Raw genomic sequence first — 9,347 nt, 5'->3', positions numbered from 1 at the left:
CAGTATATCAACCTGTATTATACTGTTGTAGTGCAGGGAACAGCCTGGTATTCAGTATATCAACCTGTATTATACTGTTGTAGTGCTGGGGAACACCCTGGTATTCAGTATTTCAACCTGTATTGTACTGTTGTAGTGCGGGGAACAGCCTGGTATTCAGTATTTCAACCTGTATTGTACTGTTGTAGTGCAGGGGAACAGCCTGGTATTCAGTATTTCAACCTGTATTGTACTGTTGTAGTGCAGGGGAACAGCCTGGTATTCAGTATTTCAACCTGTATTGTACTGTTGTAGTGCAGGGGAACAGCCTGGTATTCAGTATTTCAACCTGTATAACATTCAATTCTCTGGGAACAGTTCTGGTGGACATTCCTGCAGTCAGCATGCCAATTGCACGTTCCCTTTAAAACTGGAGACATATGTAGCATTGTGCTGTGTGACAAAACAAACATTTCAGAGTGGCCTTGCACTGTCCCCAGCACCAGGTGCACCTGTGTAATGATCATGCTGTTTAATCAGCTTCTTGATATGCCACACCTGTCAGGTGGATGGATTATCTTGGCAAAGGAGAAATGCTCACTGACAGGAATGTAAACAAATTTGTGCACATGAGAGAAATACAGATAAAAAGCATAAGGAAAATGTATAGGATCTTTTATTTCAGATCATAAAACCAACACACACACACACACATATGTGTGTATATATGGATATAGACATATATGTGTGTATATAGACATATATATTTTATATCAGTATTTCAACCTGTATAACATTCAATTCTCTGGGAACAGTTCTGGTGTGTATATATATATGTGTGTATATATATATAATCCTACATATATATATATATATATATGTGTGTATATATATATATATAATCCTACATGTCCTAACTGAAACACATTGCTCTGGTTTAAGCTCGGCATCGTATCGCTGGACGGTGGGTAGAAACAGCAATTCATGCTCATAAAAATCAACATCTCAAAGAAGCATTAAGTAAAACTCATATATTTATCTATATAAATCACAATTAAAACTTAATAGAAGAGTCCAGAGAAAAAGACTGGTAACACCAAGGCGCAGTTTCCCCTAGACACAGATCTAGGATCAGATTCCACCTTCCCCAAGCCAAAGCATTAGTGAAATGCAAAAACTGACCCAAGATCAGCACACCGGGTCAACGTCACCCTAGTCCTGGGGGAGAGCAAGAGTAGTTACTGAAATTCAGTGCGGTAATTGAGGATGAAATCGATGGCTGCATTTCCTACCGAATTGTAGCCTGTTCCCAGATGTTTGTGCCATTATGACAAGGAGTTGACGTGATAACGCAAAACAGAGTTGGCACCAGGCTAGGAAACCAGGCAGTACACAACTCAAAAGCACATAGACATGAAACTCACACGGGACTGACACGGGACTGACACGGGACTCACACGGGACTCACACGGGACTGACACGGGACTCACACGGGACTGACACGGGACTCACACGGGACTCACACGGGACTGACACGGGACTCACACGGGACTGACACGGGACTCACACGGGACTGACACGGGACTCACACGGGACTCACACGGGACTCACACGGGACTCACACGGGACTGACACGGGACTCACACGGGACTCACACGGGACTGACACGGGACTCACACGGGACTCACACGGGACTCACACGGGACTCACACGGGACTGACACGGGACTGACACGGGACTCACACGGGACTGACACGGGACTCACACGGGACTGACACGGGACTCACACGGGACTGACACGGGACTCACACGGGACTCACACGGGACTCACACGGGACTGACACGGGACTGACACGGGACTGACACGGGACTCACACGGGACTCACACGGGACTGACACGGGACTCACACGGGACTGACACGGGACTCACACGGGACTGACACGGGACTCACACGGGACTCACACGGGACTCACACGGGACAACTGTACAAAAAGACGACTTCAAACAGAGACCACTTCATATGAACATGTGCTATACAGGTATTGTTATTTATTTCACCTTTATTTAACCAGGTAGGCTAGTTGAGAACACCTTTATTTAACCAGGTAGGCCAGTTGAGAACACCTTTATTTAACCGGGTAGGCTAGTTGAGAACACCTTTATTTAACCAGGTAGGCCAGTTGAGAACACCTTTATTTAACCAGGTAGGCCAGTTGAGAACACCTTTATTTAACCGGGTAGGCTAGTTGAGAACACCTTTATTTAACCAGGTAGGCCAGTTGAGAACACCTTTATTTAACCAGGTAGGCCAGTTGAGAACACCTTTATTTAACCGGGTAGGCCAGTTGAGAACACCTTTATTTAACCGGGTAGGCCAGTTGAGAGCACCTTTATTTAACCAGGTAGGCTAGTTGAGAACACCTTTATTTAACCAGGTATGCTAGTTGAGAACACCTTTATTTAACCAGGTAGGCTAGTTGAGAACACCTTTATTTAACCAGGTAGGCTAGTTGAGAACACCTTTATTTAACCAGGTAGGCCAGTTGAGAACACCTTTATTTAACCAGGTAGGCCAGTTGAGAACACCTTTATTTAACCAGGTAGGCTAGTTGAGAACACCTTTATTTAACCAGGTAGGGTAGTTAAGAACATCTTTATTTAACCAGGTAGGCCAGTTGAGAGCACCTTTATTTAACCAGGTAGGCTAGTTAAGAACATCTTTATTTAACCAGGTAGGCTAGTTAAGAACATCTTTATTTAACCAGGTAGGCCAGTTGAGAACACCTTTATTTAACCAGAACACCTTTATTTAACCAGGTAGGCTAGTTGAGAACACCTTTATTTAACCAGGTAGGCTAGTTAAGAACATCTTTATTTAACCAGGTAGGCTAGTTGAGAACACCTTTATTTAACCAGGTAGGCTAGTTGAGAACACCTTTATTTAACCAGGTAGGCTAGTTGAGAACACCTTTATTTAACCGGGTAGGCCAGTCGAGAACACCTTTATTTAACCAGGTAGGCTAGTTGAGAACACCTTTATTTAACCAGGTAGGCTAGTTGAGAACACCCTTATTTAACCGGGTAGGCTAGTTGAGAACACCTTTATTTAACCAGGTAGGCTAGTCGAGAACACCTTTATTTAACCGGGTAGGCTAGTTGAGAACAAGTTCTCATTTACAAACTGCGACCTGGCCAAGATAAAGCAAAGCAGTGAGACACCGACAACAACACCTGGGAGAAATATCAAGACTAGCCTGGTCCCAGATCTGTTTGTGCTGTAACGTCAAATCATTGTCATTACAAACCATGTAGAAACAGACTGGTAAACCAAACTATCACCAGAATACCTTCAAAAACAAAAACACAAACAGTAGTACAGTAGTAGCTTCTAGTACAGTAGTAGCTTCTAGTACAGTACAGTAGTAGCTTCTAGTACAGTAGTAGCTTCTAGTACAGTAGTAGCTTCTAGTACAGTACAGTAGTAGTTTCTAGTACAGTACCTTAGAAATGACTTAACATGTAAAAAATAATATTAAATAAAATACACATTACTATAAGACAGACAATACAGTATATCGTTCCGTTCAGAACATGTCTGTTCTCCAACATACTTTCATATCAGTCAATCGGCTCAAAAAAAGGACTTCTTGGTAAGTTCTGTCATCAACCCATCGAGCTCTGGTCCAACATCACAGACTAGTAAAGGCCATAGGACACCATCTAGTGAAGCACGTCTCTAAAACCAGGCAGATTCAGACCACAAAGGAAAGCTGAATATACCGTATGGTCAGGTAGTTTAAAAGGTCACGTCTATTTTATTTTACCTTTATTTAACCAGGCAAGTCAGTTAAGAACAAATTCTTATTTTCAATGACGGCCTAGAAACAGTGGGTTAACTGCCTGTTCAGGGGCAGAACGACAGATTTGTACCTTGTCAGCTCGGGGATTTGAACTTGCAACCTTTCGGTTACCAGTCCAACGCTCTAACCACTCGGCTACCCTAGTCACATGTCTATACTAATCGAAGGGTAAATGTTTAAAAATGTATATCCATTTTATCAATGGGTTAATGATTGGGTGTAAGTTTAAAAAATAAAAACATCCTACCTTATTATAATATCTGGCACAAAAAAAAAATCATTACAATTCATTTGTACATTTTAATGAAGTAATAAAATTGTATTTCAAGTAGAAAGTAATTTGGGAGCCCTGAGAATTGACTATGAGTTGGTTAATACGTTAGTTATTCTTATAAGTAGCATTCTTGGCTGCTAGCATGTCTAAAACAAAATGGGGGCTTGTCTACGTGACTCTTGCATGGTGGTGTGTGTGTGTGTGTGTGTGTGTGTGTGTGGAGGCACATTGCTCATCCCTGGATATTAAAGAAGTTCATCGACAGCAGGAGAAGGACATGTAGTGGATGTCCCACACGGCAACAGGAGCAATATTCACTTCCTCTTCTAAACAACAAACAAAACGTACACCAATTGTGTAGCAAACTGTTATATCGGGAGAAGGCCCATCTTTCAGTACATACTGTGGCTATCTAAAACACTACCAGTCAGTCTCTTCCAGTATTGTGTCAGAAGGCTCCATGTGGAAGACCAGGTACCTCTTGCTATTTTTTTTATTTATTGATGCCCAGGCAGAGATCACCATCTTGGGACGTAGATACCGGGTCTGCAACTACTCTGGTGAGCTGAGAACCAGGACCTGTCATCGGGTCACAAGTTCACAAGTCACACGATGGTAGATATGGGTAAGAATCTGTGTTCAGGGGTTAACGTCCATAACTCATCTCTGTTCGGGACAACTTCTGCTTTCAAATGAGAACAGTTCATTTAGATAACAGTCTGCTATGGAGGAGTGATTGTTTAAGATGTTGGTTTGCTTGTCAGTGCAAAACCAGAAAGACGGGTTTTGTCCATTCTTTCAGCCACAGAATTCACCCCTACAGTGAGTCTGAACTGAAACTTACTCCCTTTGATCAGCTCTATACCCTCATCGCTGGCCAGGGGTCAATTACACAGCAGGTCCTCTATGAGCAGTCCAGTCCACAAGGTCAAGAAAAAAAAAGCCTTGCTCCAAAATGGCCGCTGTGCTGCATTCCATAGAGCCCACTGGGCTCTAAATCAGTCCTTTATAACTGGAAACAACCACATTGGGACCATGAATCTGGCTACAAAATGGCCAAACTAAAATTCCCCAAAATGGCCGCTGAGATTACATTTCATTCAATTACAGAGCAGGTTGTCTAATGGAAGCCGGTCCAGATCATAGGAGAACAGGTCACTGATGCCTTCGTCTTCGCCCAGGCTAAGCAGGTAGTCATCCCCCACGAGAGACAGGGGGATGAAGGGCTCCTGGTCAACGTCCTGGAGGGGGAGGAGGGAGGTGAGGGAGGAGGGCAGGGGGGAGACAGGAGTAACTGTCACTGCAGAGCATGCTGGGAGGCTGGACAGGGCGTTGGAGAAACCGGTACCGGTGGAGTTATTACCCTCTGGTGAGAGATGGGTAGAGAGCAAGAAGAGGAAAAAGAGGGTGAGAGAAAGGTGAGAGTTAAGTTTCCAATAACTTACCACAGAATTAAGTCTGAAGGTGGGGCTCACCCAGAGCTAGATAGAGGACTCTATAGTGCCCAAAACCATGTTTAAGCACGGGCGGCAACATTAACCCTCCTGTTGTGTTCGTGTCATGTCAATTCATTCTGTGTTCCCGGTTCAAAATGGCCGCCACCGTTATAGTTGATTATAAATCCATAATAATACATATGTCACCTAATGTTGAGTTGGATCTTTTTATCAATTTAAGTTCTTGTGAACATTATACATTTTGAACTTCTATTAGCTCTTTATGGCCTGTAGGCCTCATTGACCTGAGCTCATACAACTCGTTTTTAAGTTAAAAAAAAAAAAAAAAAAAAAAAAGTATAATGTATGGATTATTTTGACTATAACAAGTACTCAGATGAAATATATTGTGCTATTTATCAGACTACTTTCTCCTCTAATGTATCTTCACTGTCAGTTTTCTGGCCTCTCTCCTGCTCACCAGCGTCATGATCAAAGATATGATCAAGAGCCTCACATACAGTATATAGTTTGGTCATTGTGCTGCTACAGAATGAATTGTGATCAAGAGCCTCACATACAGTATATAGTTTGGTCATTGTGCTGCTACAGAATGAATTGTGATCAAGAGCCTCACATACAGTATATAGTTTGGTCATTGTGCTGCCACAGAATGTATTGTGAACAAGGCCTCAAAAATATTTTATATACCAAAACTGCGAAAAAAGGTCTATATATTATTGAAACAATGTTGCGATAGTTTGTGAGAATGACAACAGGTGGGGTTCCGTGGGGGTTGCCATGGAAGCCAAGAAGGGGAGTGAGGTGTGTGTGTGTTTACACGCTCAAACACACATGGTCTGGGACAGGAAGTGTGTCCATCTGATGAATGAGCATGTGCCTGAACTAAATTTTTATACACCAATTGTAGTCTCACCTATTAGTTTCTAATGACCGGTCATTTTTGATCGGGAACACCACAGGTGTCCAAAAGGTAAATAAAACACACCCAAAATGTAATGAAAATCATCAACATTATTTTGTGTGTTCAGATGCCCTGTGTGGACAAAGTCATGGAACCTTATGACAATCCGATTTAAACGAACTACGTTTTTTTCAAGAGAGAAAACTTGTAAATCAGTCCAAAATCGACCGGAACACAGGAGGGTTAAAGACGCTGATCATTTTGAAGTAGTCATCTGACCGGGACTTCCTATAGGTTAAGGAAAGAGCACACGATTGCATCCAGGTCGTCAGGAGGGATCAGCCAATTAAACTGTACTTGTGAGCCAACATTCCATAACCGCAGGTGACCGTACATCTCAAACCTTGGCCGTTTACCCGTTCAGAAACACAACAGGGGCCAGTGTGCACCCTTTCAGTTTATTTGCCAACTCCTAAATAATAGAAGAAGAAAACAGACTACTTCAAAATGGAGGTGGCCTCAATGGCGTTGCCCGTGCCCTCACAAGATGGCATAATGGGACAGATGCAGTGACGCGATTTCTATCTAAGTCCGATGGGCTCACCTTGTGACACCTTGAGAAAGGATGTGGAGTTTCCACTGGCATAGGACGAAGACGAAGACGGATGTGCATGTTCGTTCGGCGCAGAGTTGTTTTTCAGTGGGGAGGAAGGGGCGTGATCATCGGAGCACAGGAAGACTTCTATTGGACCCTGGGTGCTGCTCAAGTGGACCTGGAGACTCTGATAGGGCAATCAAAAAAAAAAAATGTATCAACCAAACTTACAACCAATCATACACCAAAAGTAGGTGAACACCTGCTAGTTGATCATCTCATTCTAAAATAATGGCCATTAATATGGAGTTGAGCCCTGCGTTTGCTGCTATAACAGCCTCCACTCTTCTGGGAAGGCTTTCCACTAGATGTTGGAACATTGCTGCTATAACAGCCTCCACTCTTCTGGGAAGGCTTTCCACTAGATGTTGGAACATTGCTGCTATAACAGCCTCCAGTCTTCTGGGAAGGCTTTCCACTAGATGTTGGAACATTGCTGCTATAACAGCCTCCACTCTTCTGGGAAGGCTTTCCACTATATGTTGGAACATTGCTGCTATAACAGCCTCCAGTCTTCTGGGAAGGCTTTCCACTAGATGTTGGAACATTGCTGCTATAACAGCCTCCACTCTTCTGGGAAGGCTTTCCATTAGATGTTGGAACATCGCTGCTATACCAGCCTCCAGTCTTCTGGGAAGGCTTTCCACTAGATGTTGGAACATTGCTGCTATAACAGCCTCCACTCTTCTGGGAAGGCTTTCCATTAGATGTTGGAACATTGCTGCTATAACAGCCTCCACTCTTCTGGGAAGGCTTTCCATTAGATGTTGGAACATCGCTGCTATAACAGCCTCCACTCTTCTGGGAAGGCTTTCCACTAGATGTTGGAACATTGCTGCTATAACAGCCTCCAGTCTTCTGGGAAGGGTTTCCACTAGATGTTCGAACATTGCTGCTATAACAGCCTCCACTCTTCTGGGAAGGCTTTCCATTAGATGTTGGAACATTGCTGCTATAACAGGCTCCACTCTGCTGGGAAAGCTTTCCACTAGATGTTGGAACATTGCTGCTATAACAGCCTCCACTCTTCTGGGAAGGCTTTCCACTAGATGTTGGAACATTGCTGCTATAACAGCCTCCAGTCTTCTGGGAAGGCTTTCCACTAGATGTTGGAACATTGCTGCTATAACAGCCTCCACTCTTCTGGGAAGGTTTTCCACTAGATGTTGGAACATTGCTGCTATAACAGCCTCCAGTTTTCTGGGAAGGCTTTCCACTAGATGTTGGAACATTGCTGAGGGGACTTATTTCCATTCAGTCACAGGAGCATTAGTGAGGTCGGGCGATTAGGCCTGGCTAGCAGTCGCTGTTCCAATTCATCCCAAAGGTGTTCGATGGGGTTCTGGTCAGGGCTCGGTGCAGACCACTCAAGTTCTTACACACCAATCTCAACAAATCATTTCTGTATAGTGCTTCGTGCGCGGGGGGGCTTTGTCATGCTGAAACAGGAAAGGGCCTTCCCCAAACTGCTGCCACAAAGTTGGAAGCACAGAATCATCTAGAATGTTGTATGTTGTAGCGTTAAGATGTCCCTTCACTGGAACTAAAGGGGCCCGAACCATGAAAACAAGCCCCAGACCATTATTTCTCCACCAAACTTTACAGTTGGCACAACGCTGTCGGGTAGGTAGCGTTCTGCTGGCATCCACCAAACCCATCGTAGTATTGTGGGCGTCTGCATGGCCATGAAAACCCATTTCATGACGCCCCAGAAGAACAGTTATAGTGTTGACGTTGAGAGGCAGTTTGGAATTCGATAGCCGTGAGCGTATTGCAACCGGGGACAGACATTTCTTATGCACTTCAGCACTCGGCTTTCCCATTCTGTGAGCTTGTGTGGTCTACCACTTCACTGCCGAGCCGTTGTTGCTCCTAGACGTTTCCACTTTCCACAATAACAGCACTTACAGATGACCGGGGGGCAGCTCGAGCAGGGCGGACATTTGACGAACTGACTCGTTGGAAAGGTGCTACGACGGTGTCATGTTGAAAGTCACTGAGCTCTTCGAATACGGTGTCAGCCAGCCTACTGCCAATGTTTGTCTATGGAGATTGCATGGCTGTGCGGTTGATGTTATACACCTGTCAACAACGGCTGTGGATAAAATAGCAGAAAACACTCATTTGAAGAGGTGTCCACAAACGTGTGTTACTGTGCATAGTGTATCAGTCAAATCAGTGACTGTCTGCAGGGACGTGACACGAGAGGAAGTGTTA

At 44.0% G+C, this 9,347-nt stretch overlaps 2 protein-coding genes across 21 annotated transcripts in view; one reads left to right on the top strand and one right to left on the bottom strand.

Moving 5' to 3' along the window:
* Positions 1-637: 637 nt before the first annotated feature.
* The window catches only part of LOC118380580 (transcription factor E2F3-like), a 31,967-nt gene continuing 23,257 nt past the window's right edge, over positions 638-9,347 (bottom strand). Inside the window, exons 6-9 of one of the 19 annotated variants that reach the window (XR_008070030.1) lie at positions 7,080-7,257; positions 2,303-5,480; positions 2,204-2,236; positions 638-2,137 (exon numbers count right to left, since the gene is read on the bottom strand). Coding sequence is in view for 2 of the 19 variants with exons in the window: in XM_052469276.1 (XP_052325236.1) it covers positions 5,215-5,480; positions 7,080-7,257 (444 nt within the window). In the remaining 17 variants the exon portion in view is untranslated. Of the gene's footprint in view, positions 5,481-7,079; positions 7,258-9,347 lie in introns of all 19 variants that reach the window. The other 18 variants (XR_008070031.1, XR_008070032.1, XR_008070033.1 and 15 more) reach the window with 18 other exon arrangements.
* LOC127909167 (uncharacterized) lies at positions 7,269-9,219 on the top strand. Of its 2 annotated transcripts, XR_008070036.1 has the most exons (3): positions 7,269-7,997; positions 8,112-8,281; positions 8,339-9,219. XR_008070036.1 is itself a non-coding variant. In XM_052469291.1 (2 exons), the coding sequence occupies exons 1-2, from the start codon at positions 7,362-7,364 to the stop codon at positions 8,418-8,420; spliced, it is 945 nt and encodes a 314-aa protein (XP_052325251.1). In that variant the 5' UTR covers positions 7,269-7,361; the 3' UTR covers positions 8,421-9,219. The 2 variants fall into 2 exon arrangements, 1 of the variants encoding a protein (XP_052325251.1); XM_052469291.1 differs by having other exon boundaries at positions 8,112-9,219.

The sequence above is a fragment of the Oncorhynchus keta genome, chromosome 19 (genome assembly GCF_023373465.1).
Source record: "Oncorhynchus keta strain PuntledgeMale-10-30-2019 chromosome 19, Oket_V2, whole genome shotgun sequence".
Classification (NCBI taxonomy): Eukaryota; Metazoa; Chordata; class Actinopteri; order Salmoniformes; family Salmonidae; genus Oncorhynchus; species Oncorhynchus keta.
This window is presented reverse-complemented; position numbering and strand designations above follow the sequence as displayed.

Coding starts and splice junctions, on each gene's coding strand:
- LOC127909167 (XM_052469291.1), top strand. CDS start 7,362: ATGGCCATTAATATGGAGTTGAGCCCTGCGTTTGCTGCTATAACAGCC. Junction 7,998..8,111: donor CCTCCAGTCTTCTGGGAAGG/GTTTCCACTAGA, acceptor CTGCTGGGAAAG/CTTTCCACTAGATGTTGGAA.